At 36.5% G+C, this 19,588-nt stretch overlaps 2 protein-coding genes across 2 annotated transcripts in view; one reads left to right on the forward strand and one right to left on the reverse strand.

Moving 5' to 3' along the window:
* LOC121430284 (2-acylglycerol O-acyltransferase 2-B-like) overlaps nt 1-19,588 on the reverse strand; it is a 24,140-nt gene continuing 4,552 nt past the window's right edge. Inside the window, exons 3-4 of the mRNA XM_041627562.1 lie at nt 719-871; nt 1-358 (exon numbers count right to left, since the gene is read on the reverse strand). Coding sequence (XP_041483496.1) covers nt 1-358; nt 719-871 — 511 coding nt within the window. The remainder of the gene's footprint in view (nt 359-718; nt 872-19,588) is intronic.
* On the forward strand, nt 10,567-14,247 carry LOC121429680 (heme-binding protein 1-like). Its single transcript, XM_041626839.1, has 4 exons — nt 10,567-10,680; nt 11,744-11,873; nt 12,705-12,891; nt 13,924-14,247. The coding sequence occupies exons 1-4, from the start codon at nt 10,606-10,608 to the stop codon at nt 14,090-14,092; spliced, it is 561 nt and encodes a 186-aa protein (XP_041482773.1). The 5' UTR covers nt 10,567-10,605; the 3' UTR covers nt 14,093-14,247.

Raw genomic sequence — 19,588 nt, forward strand, 5'->3', positions numbered from 1 at the left:
TTAAGTCCATGACATACCTGCACTCATGATATAATCCCTTGCCAACGGAAAATTGAACCATCCACCTAACGTCAGAAGGAGAGGTCTCATAGCCGGAAACTTCTCGGAGAAACCGCAGGCCTCTGTTCCGAAGCTCACGAAGGCCCCCATGCTCATAATGCCATGTGGGTGGAACCCCATGAGGTAGTTTTTCTCTGGGTCCAGTTCTGCTGTCTTGATCAGGTTGATGGGGAAGTAATTCCGCATGTGGACCCACAGTTTCCAGCGGCGTATCCAATCCGACCTTCGACCCCCGCGGCAAGGTGTGTGGCGGTCGTAGAAGATCCATCCCGCAAGCAAGAGTACCAGCCAGTAGTAACTGAGCAAGGGGGAAGGGTAGACATGTGAAATTGAAAAAGAAAAAATTACATTGATTTCCTTCAGCAAGGGATTTATCCACCCTGTGCTGCACTCAACCCAGGTGAGGTACTAGTGTAAATAGGGACCTGGCAGGATTCATTTCTTTAAATGAATACTTGCTAAAGCCAGGTAACAATAATAAACTTAAAAGTGGCCAATAGTTGAGAAGTCATGGGGAAAGCAGGCATTGTACAAGAGCCTAACAACTTTAATGATATGCCCTAAGCCAACCCACTCTCAGACCTTCAAATTTCCTTGTTGAATCATCCCAAATCGTTAATTTGATCTTGCTTTTCAGAAGTTCTTGAAGCATACTTACCTTGTGAATAAGAGAAGATAGAGGGATATAACGGTTGATAAGATACCAAGGAACATGAAGCAGAACCACCACTGAAGAACAGCAAAGGTCTCTAGACGCCGGTGGAAGGGGATCCTCAGGGGGGCAAGCTCCAACCCCATCACCTTCAGAGCCCTGGAGAAACAGAAGGAGATAGAGGGAATCATAAATAAAAGAAAAGGAAGAGGGATACAAGGGAAGATAAGAGACCAAGGTACATCAAACAGAACTGTTCACCAAAGAACAGCAAAGGTCGCTTAGTGGGCCGACTGCACCAGCCCCAGTTTTAAAATTAGCACGCTATTTCTGATCCGGCAAATTATCCCGATCCGAACATTCTCGAGATTATTTGTAATGGATATGCAATTATCGCGTTAGTTCGCTGGATTAATCTCGAGATTGCAATCCCAAGTCAACTTGAGATTCTTTGCAAAATAGCGCTTTTTAAAAAAATTATCCTGCTAATTCGTAGGTGCAGACACACTCAGGATTATTGATTCACAGCGTCAGACCATAATGCATCGATACCTCGCTCGAGCAGGAATTGCTCAGATGGTGGGAGACAGTTTTCCTGAATCTCGAGATTAATCGCGAAGAGAGCAGATAGGGCTAAAATCTTGAGATTTGGCAAACCCGGGCTGGTGCAGCAGCACCGCCTTTCATGTAGATCTAGATGCCAGTATAACAGAATCCTCACTTTTGCAAGCTTGATCCCCAAATCCTTCAGGCCTTGCAAAGCAAAACGAAAACAGCGAATGGGAGAGAGGGACAGATATAAATATCATTTTTTTTCATTTCAATATTCCATGTAGAATGAGAAAAAAAAGGAGGAAGAACTAGCTGGAAGGGGGAAGGTGTGAGATACAAAATTCTGGGCAGAGAAGGGGGGGGGGGGAGGGAGAGAGACAGATAAATAAATACTGGTAGATAGAAAAGTGCCCGAGGCAAACATCTCGTCTGACTTCTGGAGTTTGGACATGTGTTGAAATCCTGTCCCTTCTATGGTAATTCATTGGATTAAATCTGCTGCTGTTTGATTTCCCGCTTCATTTTTCTTGTATTGTTTTACCCCCAGAAAATGGCACCCAAAATACAAATCTTTGTAAGCGTAACTGCATAAGAATTGAAAAAGGAGAAATTTCATATCGCATGTGTATAAAAGCTATTTATATAAATGTTCACATGAATACCTCGGTCACATTTGCTCTACGGCGGCCATACGGCGAGTCGAACACAGCCGTTTTATTAATCATATTTCAAACCACCTGTATGTAGCTGGTACAAAAAATGTTTAACGGCTATTTTCGACTCGCTGTACGCCCGCCGTAGAGCAAATGTGACCGAGGTATAACTTGGATGTTTTAAAATCATATGGTCACAATGGTCCATTGTAGAGAAACATAGCAAACAACATGTTAGTACTTTCACAACAAAGAGACCTTCACTTTATAACTCCCAGTTATAAAGATAACTTGAATAAACAGGCACTTTAACACCCGCCTGGTCAAAAGAAATATCTGATATTTTGACAATGTGAATTTGTTTCATGCGAATTACTTGTGCACGTGCACATGTAGTACTATGGTGTTTCTAAGCACTTTACAAAATGATTAAAAAGTAACATACATCAATACGATTGAACATTTAACAAACAAAAAGGAAATGTAATGTGTAAAGTATTATCATATAATACATAAAAATACAAACTATCTCCAACATACAGTCTGCAAATTTCAAACTATGAGAATTTTTGCATGGATTCATCCTAGATCCAAACAATTTTAGCAGTGTGAAAGAGGCCACTGGGCAAATATGGCAAGGCTTGTTGTACAAAAGTTATTGTAGAGTTGTTGTGTGAACAGGGTTTCAAGTTCGAATAGTTATGTAACTTTAATAGATGTGTTCTGCATTATTCTTGATCATCCTCTCTTCTCTGTTAGTCATCAAAATTCCATCCTTTCTTTCACCACCTTTATATTCCTTTCAACATACCAGATTCACTCTTCCATCCCTCTCTTTTGTTCATGCTCATGTTCACTCATACTTGAGTCTTGCTATTAGTTCTTATTCTCTGATTGGTTCTCTCCCTCTGACTTAAGTTCATATTTATTAGCAGCTATTCATTCCATGTATATTCATGTATTTCTTTTATTTGCTATCTTTGATATTTGAATTCCGGTATTCATTATTTTCCTTTGTTATATATAAACCATGCATGTTAATATTTTATGCCTAATAAACCCCTGAGGTTTAAAGTTATTCAGCCCAGGGCAGTCCATAACAGGCAATCACTGAGTGAAGTTGTCTCTTGTATAGTTTTTAGAACCACGCCCTTTACCGCTCTGGCCGCTCTACATTATCATTATGGTAAATTTTGCCATCTAATGGTAACTATCATGGAATCCTTAATTGTGATTGGCTGTTGAGCACATATTACAATAGTAGCTACCACTGGATGGCAAAGTTACCACAACATCAACTTTTGTTGTGAAGCATAAAGAATACACTACAAGTAAGTTTATTTGAGGCTTTATAGGACATTTGGGATCCATTTCACAAAACAAACAAATTTGCCAATCAAGTAATAAAAGCCGATGAAATCCTTAAATCTGACTAGAAATTTGTATATAGAAATTGTGCATAAAACAGGACCAAGGTCGAGGCACATTGAAGTACATGAACGGTATCTTCCTTCATCTTAGCAGGAGCACAAAAAATGAATTACTGAACAAGTTCTCAAAATTAACAAGTATTTTTTTTAATCACGCAGGTGTAAAATCACCTTGTTTTTAAAGAATGTGATAAGAGACTATTGTTTGTGTCCTCATAGGGAGGATAACGAGTTGAAAGGAAATAGAGCAGGAAGAAATGGAAAGATATTTCATTATGCTGCATATACAGTGCGTCCCATAAAAAACGAAACCGAGATTTAGCGATCATTTATCATTACTTAATCATAAATAAAATAGACAAATGACCTACCAATTTAAAGCTTAGAATCTCCTCTTTCATCTGATATGACTTACATTATTTCTCATTCACGCATGAGTGAGCAAATACAATTTGAAGAAAGGATATCAAAAACTCATTTGGCGGGGGTATCTGGGTTTCAAAAAGAAAACCACATTTTTGAAAAGTTCAATATCTCCTCTTTAATTTGATACCTAAATTAGGGAAAATGGTCAAGAAATAAGAAAGTTCTGGTCATTTAAAATAAGGCATGAATTTCAATAATTTCATAAAATCAAGAGGTTCTCCAGGCTGGCTTTCAAACTCACTCGACACTCCGTTTTGTTGACGATCAGCCATGCATTGAATCTTTTGTTCACCATATGAAAGCTTCTGTGGGAAACCGGTGAAAACAAGTTTATCTCATGAAATTATGGAAATACAAGCCTTATTTCAAATGACCAGAACTTTTTTATCTCTTGACCATTTTCTGTAATTGAGGTACCAAATTAAAGAGCAGATATTTAACTTTTCAGAAATGTGGTTTTCTTTTTGAAACCCAGATACCCCTTGCCAAATGAGTTTTTGGTATCCTTTCTTCAAATTGTTTTTGCTCACTCATGCGTGAATAAGAAATAAGCTAAGTAATATCAGATGAAAGAGGAGATTCTAAGCTTTAAATTGGTAGGTCATTTGTCTATTTTATTTATGATTAAGTAATGATAAATGATTGCTAAATCTCGGTTTCGTTTATTCTGGGACGCACTGTAGATTTGTAAAACTTTAAAAACACATCTGTTTCTTCCATGATGTAGTAGATCAAAGGAAGAAGGATTATTAATTAAATGGAGAGGAACAGTATTTCTAAGAGGAATGTAGCAAAATTACAAGAAAATATACAAGGAAAATTGAAAATTGCAGTTATATATAAATTATTATTTTACATACAAGCAATAATACGTAGGCCTACTGAGAAAGGTCAACATTTGTACATGTATTTGTCCTTCCTGATTTAGAATGGTAGAATTGTAGGTTTTATATCTTCAGATAACAAGTATAACCAATACAATGTAATTGGGGATGGCATCATGGTACTTTGAGGTGGGGGTGGGGGACAACGTGGCAAAATAAATGTGACAAAATTTTGCTTTTTAAATTGAATATCAAAGGTAATAAAGCACAGGGCACTGAAAAGTAGGCCTACTGAGAAAGGTCAACATTTGTACATGTATTTGTCCTTCCTGATTTAGAATGGTAGAATTGTAGGTTTTATATCTGCAGATAACAAGTATAACCAATACAATGTAATTGGGGATGGCATCATGGTACTTTGAGGTGGGGGTGGGGGACAACGTGGCAAAATAAATGTGACAAAATTTTGCTTTTTAAATTGAATATCAAAGGTAATAAAGCACAGGGCACTGAAAAGTACTTCTTTCTTATTTTTACTTCTTTTTCTCCCAGAGAGCGCTTCATGAAAGGACCCATTGGATGTTTTATCTGACAAGTCTCATTTTATCTGATAGTTACCATAGTAACAGTGCTTCTTTAGCCAATCAAAATCAAGGAAAGTTGTCAGATCTGACAACCTGTCGGATATTTAGTGTTGATGAAATGCTCCCGCTTTAATTCACTACTCTACTTGATATGTACACAGCAAAAACTGTGGTGTTAACCGGTGTACATAGAGGACCACACCAGTTATTTTACACCGGTGTTAAATTGGTGGTGTTAGTTTTACACCTATAGGTGTTATTAAAACAACTTTTGTTGTTACATTACACTCTTTGGTGTTATGTTTAATCTCTAGGGTGTAATTTTAACACCTCAGGGTGTGGTCCTCTATTAACACCAATTGGTGTCAGTTTTAACACCGCAGTTTTTACAGTGTATGATCGCCCCACCCCCTGCTTCCCTAGCATCAACTCAGTATGTAGTGAAAAACTAAATAAGAAACAAACAAAACATATAGCATATTTAAAAATTGTTTCAAACTTTCAAAGTGCATTTCAATTTTAATGCAAAGTGCAAGCACATGGGAAATATATTGCTTAATTTATTCTATGACAAAACTACATGTAGCAAGACGATCACAATTCATATACAGTGATGAAAAGTTAGCGAACCCCAACAGATATCCACTTCTGCTATGTTTTGGATATTAAATTGTGAAGTCAGGTGCTAAAATATTACATTTAATAAAGTTTGTTTCTCCGGGCTTGACGACATTGTACATGTAGTGTTGTTGACTGCATTCAACACTCAGCACGAAGAAGTGCATTTTGCGGTGGGGTTCGCTAATTTTTTGAGCGCAGCTGTCATCATGGAGATACAGTATTCTATCCAAAAACAGAGCACAATATAAGATAGAAAAAAATGACATTGGTAGGTTCTGTATTGATCAGGAACCAGCATAAATGATGAATAGTCAACCTGATAGTTGTACTTGCCTATTTATGAGTTCAAACACCATACTCCCACTTCAGTAAACACACTCAGGTATTAAAATCGACACTCTCCTTGTACAGTCAAGTACTAATCACAATCAATAATTTTTTTTTCCACAAGATAGTAAGGAGAAAGGGCCCTTCGCTTCTGACGAAACCAAATAAAAAATCAAAATAATAGACATTCAACCCTTTACTTCTGAAGCATGCACATCAACCAAATGAGATGTTGATCAAATAATGGTGTAAGGTAGCATCAAAATTGTACTGGTTGGGATTTTAATCAATGATTAGGATAAGAACAAACTATTCAAGCATGTAATCTCCATCTCGTATTGACTTAAGAAGTGATAACCTATGCTAAATTGATTGTTGGAAGGCAAAGTGTCAATAAAACTAGATGTCTTGGGGTTTTAGGGGAGGATAACACCCCTTAATTATACATGTAGATAATGCTTAGGTGAGTTTTGAAGCAATTCAATGCAACTTGCACCAGTAATCATTGACTTTCTACTTTGATCATCAATTTTTAATGTGCATTCAGTAATGCTCTCATGGGGTCCATTCTTAATAGCCTAGTTTAAAATGTATAAGCTTAATGTAGATCAACTTTCCTAATTTCACTTTATGAAAAATTTATGTGAAAGTGATAGGGTTTTTTTGTCTAAAATATGCTTTTATGATCAATGACCTATGCAAACAAGGGAATAATTTTCCTGGTATCGCTTCACATTTTGCTCCGGGGGGGGCACTTACATTGACGAGCGGATACCATGCGCGACTAATAAAACATGTAAAAAGGATGTCTTTTTCAAGGGCACGTAACCTACGTAGCATAATAATTAAGGGTGTCAAAAACACTAAATGAAAAACGGGTATCTATTTCGCTAGGAATGCTACATGTTTAGGGTCAAATTTGCGAGGGTATAAAAAGACTATAATAATTAGAGAATGTAATTTTTGCCCCAACAGTCAACACTATGTGTTACTTTAGAGTCTGATTTGTACGAGGTGTGGGAGGTGGGGGCGTGCTAAACCCAATGGTGTACTGTAGGTAAAGGTAAAGCCGACGTCCGTGACATATAATATTGCTGTACTTGTTTAGGGGATCAATTCAGGGAATACTTGCCAAAGTTATCGTTTTGTTTCCAATACCTGTTAAGGGTAGGGTTTCACACACCAATACTTATTAAGGGGTGCATTTTCAGAATATGGAAAATACTTGTTTAGGGTGCTTTTCGAGACCCCATGGTCGCGCATGGTATCCTCTTGTCAATGGAAGTGCCCCCCCCCGGGGGTTACTCCACATTTTTCAAAGGCAAAAACAATTTTTTTTTGGTAAGCAGATTTTACATAGGACTGTACACATAGCTTTTCCTGTATGACCAAAATGTAAATCAAATACATACATGCCTATAGTACCCTGTGTCAATGGAGGCACTTACATGTACATGTACTTGATCTATTCAAATATTAACAGATCTATAAAAGAAACTATATCATCATATAAGAAAATATGTAACTCCTCAAGAAATTTATATGCAATATATGCCACATGATCAAGTACATGTATAGTGCGAGAGTACAGTAGATATATGATGACAAACAGATCGTCACTTATCGATGAATCAGGGATAAAGGTCAGGTTCCGATTCTATTGTGATGGTATTAATATGTGATTTAATACTGACCTGGAGAAACGAAATGAAGGTATGTGAAAATGGAAGCAGTCAAAACAAAGTGTCATTTAGACAGATTATTAACCAATTTAGGTGTGCATGTTTGCACTCATTTATGAAATTGTTATAAATTTGGCTAGACAATGTTGATAGAAATAATGTGTGATCAAACAACATGGGCACAGATCGTACATGTAGATAATGGTTTAACTCTTCATATTTTCTTCTGGACATGTGTTTGTATAAATAAGTGATAATGGCGCAGTCACATTTGCCCTACCATAGCCGTACGGCGAGTAAAAAAGAGCCGTTTAAAGTTAAACATTTTTGTACTGGTCGGCTACAGATGGTTTCAATAATAGTTTATCAAACGGCTGTTTTTGACTCGCTGTACGGCTGCCATAGGGAAATGTGCTGCACCATTAGCATCCACAGGTATAAACTGTCAAATTGTCTATTAAGATCAAAATTTTGGTTTCCTTTATAGACTATCCCCAAACTGAAACAGACTACAGAAACCTGTTGATAAAAACCTACAGTATTATGCTCATAAAACAATTTTCTTCTCTCTCGGGTCGTATAGGCCTACAGGTTTCATTGTACAAACATTTGTGCCAACAAGTGTACCTTACATGTTGATTCTAGAGGGTTAATTTAAAAATGTTCTGCATTCAAGTCAACATACAACAATAGGAGTATCTCCTTGACCTTGACAATGAGCATTTTCTCTACTTAAATGGAGTATCTTGTGGGCCTTTGAAAAGTTAGGATAAAAGAAAATAAACGGTAGATATTATCTTTTTATCTCACATTACCCTTCATGAAGGCAGCAGAAAGCTATACAGTAAGAATCGATAGCACATTTGCTTTGTCTGATAGATTGCATACCGGTACATGAAGAATGATCAGTGCAATGCATTATGTAAAACTGAGCCCTTACAATTGATTGTTGAACTTTGAGTTACAGGCTCTCCAGGCCAGTGACTGAAGTTTGAACCGATTTATCTCAGGCTTAAAAAAATAAATCATAGATTATGAAAATAAATTGCATGAGAAAAACTAATAAATGCTAGAGATATCACAAGAAGAGACAGTCTCAGATAGCTCTCACATAATTTTACAATAAGCGTTGCAGTCCAGATATCATATTTCTTATCTCAGGTAAGCTTTTCAACTTAGATGCAGCAAAGCAACAATTAATATTGCAATGTACCTTAATAATGTAGGAGTATAAATCATTCCATGATTATTAACATTTTGTTCTTTCTCTTTTACTTGTATTTAGTGTTGCTGTTGTCAGAATTGAAAAAAAAAAAAACAAATACGATGTAGTACAAAACAATATCCATCTCCTTTGAAAGTGCATATTGGGATGTTATATCATAATGTGATGTGCGCTTTGCTCAGTGTTATCATTATTCACGAGAAAGTCTTTAAAAATGAGCTTTTCTGTTTTGATACCAAAGGTCTTTCAAAGATTGAGCAAACTAAATACGGCAAGCAACTATTTCATGAGCGAATCCTTAAAGTGAAGTTTAATTCTTAGTTTCTTTTATGATCACAAATCAAGAGCTATTAAAGTTTGTGGAAAGTAAACTTTGTGAAATAATGAATCTACACTGGAAAACCAGCTACATGTAGCTGAATACGGCCAGCATAGCAGTGAGGGAATGTGTATTATTGTTATTACTAAATGGTAATCAAAAAGATACCTGTCCTTTAACATGAGGAACAGTATACTTGTATTCCTCAGCAACTACTACACTTTTTTTTACAAGAATTATTTAGCACAGAAACACTTGGGTATGTATTTTATTGCAATGCATTCTGAATCATTATGAAATTGTTACCAAACCCAGAATTTTTGTTTTTAAATCATATTCCAAATCTAAATGTAGAATACAATACCAACACAAACACATTTTGACCATACATGTATATGCATAATTTTATTGAACAAATAGGACCACCTTTTCTCTCACTATGCAATGTATTGCATGAGCAAAAATGAAAGAAACTATTGGGACAATCTGATGTATACACATTTTTTATTTGTTTTTTGTTGCACTGGACTTTAGACTTGTTCATACTTTTAATGTCCACATGATGGATAATAATTCGAAATTGATTTTACTAGTATGACAAATATTTTTTATTTTGTATGGAAAATTATTACATTGAATTGAATTAATTTTCCATTAAAATATAAAATCAAAATGTACAAAAAGCATAACATTATTTGCTATAAAGATGAAATATTTCATGTAATAAGTGTTTTTTTAAGGAAAATTAGATGATATTCTAACCTAAAAATAAGGGGGCCATTCACCATTTCTGTATAATTTGAATTTCATTTTTTTTCTTAATGTTTTTCATGAAACTATATTAAATGCCTCAAATAACTTGGCAAAAGGCTAGCTTTGTTTTCTCAAAGGCAGATCAGATTTCTTTCCTATTCTACTTTTCTAATGACATTTTTATTTTCATTTTTGTTTAATGTTAGTAGTTTTCTTCTTCTAAATCTTGTGTAGTTTTGTTTGATTTAGTGTATAAAAGGAAAATAATGTACGAATGTACAAAAAATAATGTACATGTATGTATTGGCTCTGTTCTTTTTTTAGTGCACAATTGTGATTTGGGTGGGGTACATGTAGATGGTTTTTGAAGTGTGAATGCACTTATAAATTTACTAAATATTTAAATTTGTAGAATATGATGAATATGATACTACAGTGTACAGTCCATTTTGATTTTCTTGTGTTTACTTGCTTTTCTTGAGATTTATCCCCTCAAGATGTTGAGCACCATTGCAGGCCGGATGTTTGGAGACGTGGAGACTCCAAATTATGAGGTTATTAGTAAAACTGATGTAAGTCCATCTGTTTAAATCATCACTATCTATTTCATGTCCCATCCCAAGACAATTTTAGCAGACAGACATACATTTTTAATCAAAATTAATTTCTGATTTTCAGTAACTCTTCCAAGACAATTTCAGTGGACAGGCACAAACCAAATTTTATTGCAAAAAAAAAACATTTTCAATATGTGTCTTTCCTGTCAAAGGGAATGATTTTGACAGTATACGATCACTCTTTTAAATCATATAAACTGGGAAAGATTATCTTTAAAGGTCAAGTCCATCCCAGAAAAATTTTAATTTGAATCAAAAAAGAAAAATCCAATGATAATGCTAAAAATTTCATCAAAACTGGATGTAAAATAATTCAAGCTATGACATTTGAAAGTTTCGCTTATTTTTTCCAGACCAGTTATTAAGGCATAACTCAGCAACAGGCAAAAGAGAGTTGATGTCCCTCACTCACTATTTCTTTTGTTTTTTATTGTTTGATTAGTACAATATTTCTTTTTTTTTACATATCTGACTAAGGACCCACTTGACTGAACCATAAAATCTTAAAACAATTCCCCGTGTTAATGGAGGAAGAAAACTTGTTTCACCTTCCAATGAGCAGAAAATGAGAATATTTCATAATAAAATATAAAAGAAATTGTGATTGAGTGATGTCATCAGTCCCCTCATTTTTATACTGTCCAGGATGTGCACACAACTGTTTTGTGAAATTAAGCAGAACTTAATTTACATCCGATTTTGATGAAATTTTCAGTGTTATGCTTGTTGGAATTTTCTCCCCCCCCCAAAAAAAAAAAATCATGGCCAAGAACACACACAAAAAAAAATGGAAAGAGAGAACCTGGGTGAAAACTAATATCATTTTCTGAATATTACATCAAAAATTTATCACAAAATTTGATTTTTATAATAAGCTGAAATTTTTGCTCACTCCTTCCCTAACTTGCAACTTTTAAAAAATCTCACATTATAAGCCATATCTAGCTCCCTCAAAATTCTAGGCTCACTGTGCATAATATAAAGACAATTTGATTTCATTTTAAATTTGAACCTTCAGGTGTATGAAGAAAGAAAGTATGCTGCTGCTAAGTGGGCGGTCACAAAGGTAGAAGGAAAGAAGTTTAAGGACTCGTCCAGCGAGGGATTCATGAAGCTCTTCAAGTACATCACAGGAACAAACGAAACAGGTAGGAGGTGCTCGGGTACTTGTAATTTATTTGTAAAACATGTATTACATGTATATCTTAACATGCCACACGTTTGTATTGAAAAATAACATATTTTTTCTTTTTGTAAACTTAAATATAATATGAACAAGTGGAATGCCTCTGGCAGTCTCACCTGCATCGCGCGATTCAATATACATGTAGCAGCAGTGCTGACTTTGAAAACTACTATAACTCGCACAAGATATTCAGAGATACTTGGTTACTCTTATGTCCATGTTTTATGAACTAGACCAATACATATGAAGGTAATTCAACAAATACTCCCAACTCGGCCAAAGTTCATTGACCCTAAATGACCTTTGACCTTGGTCATGTGACGTGAAACTCATGCAGGATGTTCAGTGATACTTGATTAATCTTATGTCGAATTTTCATGAACTACGTCCATATATTTTTTAAGTTATGCTGTCATTTCAAAAACTTCAAATGTAGCAATGAAACTGAATGGAATACAAAGAAACAGGACCTTCAAATGTTGAGTGTGACTTTGATAGGATATTTAGTGCCACAATACGATTTGTGGTTTTGAGTTTGAAAATGTAGACAGATCAAAAATACCTAACACCTCTTTATTCACATCCAGGTAAAAATGTATCAATGACAGCTCCAGTGTGCTTCTTTTGCCAGCCTGGTGACGATGACTGGAATACAATGAAACAGGTTTATGTCGGGTTTTTTGTCAAAGGACATTAGTGCCTGGTGGGATCTGAAACCTGGACCTTGTGGTTCAGAGTCTGTGCATTCATCCACTGACCCCAAAATCTATATTATATTCACATTCACATCCAGGTAAAAAGGTATCAATGACAGCTCCTGTGTGCTTCTTTTGCCAGCCTGGTGACGCTGACTGGAATACAATGAAACAGGTTTACAATGTTGGGTTTTTACTTCCTAAGAAGAATGTGGATGACCCACCAAAGCCAAAGGATGATGATATCACCTTCCGGAACACTCCAGAAGCCACCATGTATGTGAGGTAAGTATGAAGGGGGGTGGGGTATGGAAGGAGGCATGACATGGAAGGGGTGAGGGGTTGTAGTCCAAAAATTTTAAAGCCTTCCAAGGTATGAGGACCCATGAGCGATGTAGGGTGTTCAATTATTAAGTCAAATCTGTCATATAATAATAATACTGGTAATATAGGAATTGTATAGCGCATGTATATCCACCTTGCTAGGTGCTCAAGGCGCCCCTACATGTATATTACCCCGGCTGAGCTAGTCTACCAATTCTGGTGCGCACAGCTTTTTGAGGAATTACTTCCTGCCGGTACCCATTTACCTCACCTGGGTCGAGTGCAGCAAAATGTGGATGAATTTCTTGCTGAAGGAAAACACGCCATGGCTAGGATTCGAACCCACGACCCTCTGTTTAAAAGGCGAGAGTCAGAACCACTAGACCATGACGTGCCCATGCAAAACATGGCCACTTCATGTATGTGGAAAGTGGACGACTTCATTCATTTCAAAGGGGAGACAACTGTGGTGGCAGGTTTTCATTCAAGACAGTTGGCTGCTATAGACAGGTTTGACTGTAATACCGTGTAGGGTCCAAGGTAATACTGCATGATGCTACTTCCTAAAGTTGTTTTAGGGTCCATGATGATATTTCATTTATAGTGAATGTAGTTTAGTTCATGGCTCACAGTGAAATTTCTTCCAATATCATGTAAATCTACTATTACAAGCAGGCTCCTCTGACTTGTAATGGTTAGTTGAACTGTTTTAAGCAAAAATTTTCAATCAAATTTGTTGATATCCATTGTGCTCATGTCCAAGTATGCGTCACGTCAGGTTTGAACAACAACACCATAGTATATTTTGTGCCCCCAAATAAACATTTGTCTTTAATGATGTTTTCTTCTGCTGCACAATTACATTTCCACACTACAAAAATTGTACAATAAAATGAACCCCACTGAATGTTGTACAGTGTTTTTACTCATATTTCTTTCGAACTTCTAAGCACATCATACTGTTGAACTTGTTTGGTTGTCCCATCTTCACAGAAAATTTGGTGGTTACGCTGGCGAGAAAGAGATCATCCAAGAAATCCAGAAACTCCGAGCCGCCCTGTCCGAGGACCAGTACAAGGATGGATGTTTCTATTTTTGTGGTTACGATCCACCCATGAAACCAGTCGGTAGAACTAATGAGGTCTGGCTTATTAAGGTTTAGACTAGAAGCATATTGGCCCTACTGCAAATACATGTACTGTATTCAATGGTATAGTCCGTTGATCAGTTTCTTTTTTTCTTTTTTTTCTAGATAAAAGCTCTCAAGACACACCTGAAATAATCTTGCATATAGGCTATCATTATTTGGCAAGTAAAAGGGCGATATCTGTATGGCCCCCCAAAAAACAAAAATTATTTTTACATTTTCTGGTATCATCAGTTTTGCTCCAAATAGTGCCGTATATTGCCCTTTTACTGCTGAATGACAATATCGGTAAGCTACATGTTTATAATTGTATCCTGCAATTCCCCCCCCCATTCAATGCTTAGTAGTGGTTTTAAACCTATTTAATGAAATGTATGCATTTATTATTTAAACTCTCTTACATGTATTCATGTAGGTGCTATCAACCCTCCCCCCCCATTGTTTGGTACTCAAAAATGTCAGATTGTACATGTACAGCAGCATCTTACACCTGTATATGTTATAAGAATTAACATCGATCATTATAGATCAATCTTGGGTCAATATCTATCAAGAAGGAAAATTGATCAAAAAATGAAAGTCTAATCAATACATTTACAATGTGTACACTGAAATTCTCTATCAAAAACTAAGTAAAAAAACCCACTATGATTTTGTGTTGTTGCCAAAAAAGTTTAACTTTAATTTCCTCCAATACCAGCTCTTTGGCAATTTAAAAGATTAAGTTTTGTTTCCAAAACAGTATTAACTTCATTAAAATATTTTCATTTGTTATATGTGTCACAATGCGACTGTAAGTCTATTTAGTGTTAACCCCTAGTAACCATTCAGCTTGTATATAATAAAAGGAATTTGGGTGGTTGAGTCTTGTCATAGTCCCAGAGTCAATCAACTGTATCTTTAGGGCCGTCTGCACCATCCCGAGTTTTCAAATTAGCGCGCTATTTCTGATCCGGCAAATTATCCCGATCTGAAAAATCTCGAGATTGTTTGTAATGCAGACGCAATTATCGCGCTAGTTCGTAGGATTAATCTCGAGATTGCAATCCCAAGTCAACTCGGGTTTATTTGCAAAATAGCGCGCTATTTACGAATTATCGCGCTAATTCGTAGGTGCAGACGCACTCGGGTTTGGACTCGGGTTAATTTATTCATGACCTTCAGTCCATAATGCAATTCGCGTTCCATTTCCGCCTTGGTAAAAACATAAACAGCGATTATACCGAACGCATGCGAAAGTCAACTTTATCATAGCGTTCATCAATTCCCCAATCAGCAACGATGGTGTCAAGCCCCCCGTGAATGGATTTTGGGAGAGACCAGACCGATGGGGGAGGCGCTCATTATCGACGATGGTCATAGTCAATAACAATACTGACAGCATTGCCGTCTTATTCCTTCGCAAAATGTGAGCAAATAGCATTTCTTTCCTCCCCTCTCTCTCTCTCTCCCCCTCTGTCGTTGCCTCGGAGTCCGCCATCATATTAAACGAAGAATACTTCACTCGCTTATAATTATAGCGCGGCTGAGCTGAGAGGATTGTTGCATTACAACGGTCGAATTCGGCGAAAGAGTACATGGACTTGATTGCATATCGCGGGAAGTTATTCAAAAGCGCGGGCCGTTGAAACTCCAAGATCGAAAGTGCGCATGCTCGGAATATCGGGCTTGTTGCCTCGCTCGAGCAAGAATCGCTCTTCGTGCGATGGTGGAGACGGGGCTTCTTGAATCTCGAGATTAATCGCGAAGAGGGCTGATCGGGCTAAAATCTCGAGATTGAGCAAACTCGGGATGGTGCAGCACCGCCTTTTAAGTAAGTGATCAAACCCGCTGGGGTGTAAGGATTAGAATTTTACTTTGACTTCTTGACAATCTTTAATAGGTCATAAGCATTGGGTCATTTAACTTGATATATTTAGTTAAGTTCAATGGGGCTCTAAAATTCTATAGATGTTTGTTTTTATGTATGAGAGGAAAAGACTGTTGAGAATGTTTGAGATGGGAGTTTTGAATAGGTGAAATTAAAGCTTGGATAGTTAAGTAGTTTTAATTGGATATGTTCAGCGTGGAAGAGTAAAGCAGAGGAATATTGAGAATGTTAATGACTTTGTCTTTGTGAGAGTCAAGATGGAGTGGTGTTTGAGTAAAAGCAAATCAGAAATCGTTTGATTCTCGGGAGAGGAAGACCCTTCCACATTTGGTCTTAACTCGGAGTGTGAGGGTGTGGTTCTCGGAGGCCATTACTTTGGGTGAATGTTGCAGGCTGTGTAGTGCAGGCACAGCTGAGTCTTAATCCCCATCGTTGGCAGGCTGGATCCAGGCAGCACAGGCCAGGTAAAGCCACCACATCTGCCCTCATCTCACCAGGCACGACTGTTCCAAAGAACTGGACGAGCTGGGCTCATACTTCATCCTCGAACTCAGAGTTCGTGACTTGTGATTCATCGTAGCAATCTTGTGGCTCTCAGCCCTCATCATTTCGTCCGCGAATCTGGACTGGCTTTTCGTCGAGAGTTCGCTCGCTTTACTTCGCGTCGTCGAAGCCACCGCAGTTCGCTCTTAGACGACTATATTCATCGGACCAACGATAGTCATTGACGATGTCGAAGGGGTCCTTATTCTGAACTATATAAATTATAACCAGATTAGATATACTACGGTCCAGTGTAGGTATTCATCCAAGTATAAACCCTCTTTTGATGAAACTTAATTGGTGGAATTAATAACCAAAAATATTGTCACGTTTGGATGCCAAATTATTAGGCCTTGATTAAATATAAATAAATCACTCTCATTAGATACATATTGCAACATATTCAGTATACATGTAGGTTAATTCATGCTGATGCTAACTGCTAAATACAGTTTGATGTTATGTTGATATGCATGTGATTCATGATTTAATTCTGATTGTTCAATTTCTTTAATTATATGTACATTTATAGAGCTGGTCGCTCTGAATTAAATTTATGTTACATATAGATATTGAATGATTGTGTGATTATTGCAAGTGGTAACTACTTTCGTTTCAAACAGAACCAAATCTATTACCAGACTGGGAATTTCAGTCCCAAGATCTGACATATGCTGTTCCTCAAATATTTTTTTTCCTTTTTTGTAAATAAATTTCTTGATTAAATGTGAATTCTATATTTTCAATAAATATCAACAGAAAAAAACTTTCAATCTCTGTCAACCACATTTTCTTCTTACGTTTTTTTGTTATTTCAGCAACAAATATCAACACACTCTCTTCGTTCTACATCTGCTCCTTTCTGCATGCATGTCATTCCTAAATCCAGAAAACAGACAGGCTTCAATTATTTTCAATCTCTTGTCCCCTGTCTCTCTGAAACATCTCTTCTCTTGACCTCTTCAAAAAACATCTTAAAACGCATCTACTATGAACCTTAACTTGTCTTATTAAAGCCATGCACAGTGCTTTGTATTCTCTAAAAAAATCCAATTATTATCATTTAGGCAGTAAGTTATGAAAAGTAGCCCCAGAAAAGCAGAAAGTGTTCTTTCATTTGTACGTGTCAGTTGGTATGGTCCTCATATGGGATACATTTACTGAACCTTCAGGAGGCAGCGCTGCACCAGCTCGGGTTTGCTCAATCTCAAAATTTTAGCCCGATCTGCCCTCTTCATGATTAATCTTGAGATTCAAGAAACCCCGTCTCCACCAGCACAAGAAGAGCAATTTGTGCTCAAACGAGGCATACATGCATCAGCCTGGCACGCCGTGAATAAATAATACTGAGTGCACTTGCAACTGCGAATTAGCGGAATAATTCTTAAATACATGTAGCGTGCTATGTTGCAAATAATCCTAAGTTGACTTGGAATTGCAATCTCAAGATTAATCCTGGGAACTACCTCGCTGACTGCATCTCCATTACAAATTATACAAAAATCTAAAAATTGTTCAGATTGGGATAATTTGCCAATCAGAAAAAGCGCGCTAATTTGAAAACTTGGGCTGGTGTAGACGGCCCTAGGGTCCTTTGGGCGGCAGAATTCAATGAGAGCTCTATCTATTTTCTATTTATATCAATGGTAGTATTGCATAAATGAGTGGACTAGAGCACCGAGAAAAATCAATAGGAAAAACTAGGGCATACCCATGATGACCTTGGATAAGTCATAAAGCTGCTTTAAAAGTATAAATACAATTGAATATTGATCCTTATTGATGTTTTGAGATTTATATATACATGTAACTCATAATTTGTGCGTGCATTCCCTAATAACCCTACATGGCCCTGGGAAGCAAGGGGTGCTGGGGTTGAAGTATTAAACCCAAGATTTTTCAGGGGGTGCTGCGTATGTATGTATGTACACCATTGGTAGCACCCCCTGGCAATCAGGTTGACAAAAAGAGATATTGCTTCGAAATGACAAAGATTTGGGAGCAATACCCCCTTTTTTTGCTTGTCATTTTTTTTCTGATGACACGATGACAATCCCTTGAACAAGAACACCAGCACTCCCTATTTTAAAACAATTCTTTGGGCCCTGTTATCAAAATTGAAAATATTTAAATTTCAATTCAGATAAATCTATATATTCAATTAACAATAATTCATGAATAACTTACAATAGGTGATTAATTGTATGCTAGATTTTCACGATTACTTGTGAACTATAATGCAATCATTATTTAAAAAGAACAAAGGTTCTATGATTGCTATGCTTTGTATTAAATTGGCCCCCATGATTGATCAACTTGATGGGAACCAAAATGACTGAGAGTCTGAATATATAGCACCAACGAAAGGGTCTCTAGTTGTTTGTAAAATCCTTTGTAACTTACAAAGACCTTTATTACCCATAAACTTGGTTAAAGATAGGAAAGACTATAGGTTAACACTTCTAGCAATGCAGACTGAATTTAAGTAATTAAAAGACAAGTCCACCCCAGAAAAATGTTGATTTGAATAAAAAGAGAAAAACCCAACAAACATAACACTGACATTTTTTAAAAAATCGGATGTAAAATAAGAAAGTTTTAAAGTTTCGCTTAATTTCACAAAACAGTTACATGTATACGCACATCCTGGTCATATGCAATTGAGGGGTCTGATAACATCACCCACTCCCTATTTCTTATACATGTATTTTATTTATGAAATATTCAATATTCTAATTTTCTCCTCATTGTCATGTGAATTCTTTTTATTCCTCCCTGAACATGTGATATTCCAATTCAAAGTCCAAATGGTTCAGTAAAATTGGTCCTACTGTCAAATCTGTACAAATTGAAATAATGTAACAAACAATAAAATGCAAAAGAAATAGTGAGTGAGAGACATCATTGACTCTCTCATTTACATCTTACTAAGTTGTGCATAACAGTTTTGGGAAAAATAAGCAAAATTTTAGAATGTCATAGCTTTCTTACTTTATTCTATTTGATGAAATTTTCAGCTTTACAGTATGTTTGTTTGATTTTTCTCTATTGCTTCATTTTTCTGGGCTGGACGTAACCTTTAACTACCGGTAGTCAAA

Source organism: Lytechinus variegatus, chromosome 16, assembly GCF_018143015.1.
Source record: "Lytechinus variegatus isolate NC3 chromosome 16, Lvar_3.0, whole genome shotgun sequence".
Classification (NCBI taxonomy): domain Eukaryota; kingdom Metazoa; phylum Echinodermata; class Echinoidea; order Temnopleuroida; family Toxopneustidae; genus Lytechinus; species Lytechinus variegatus.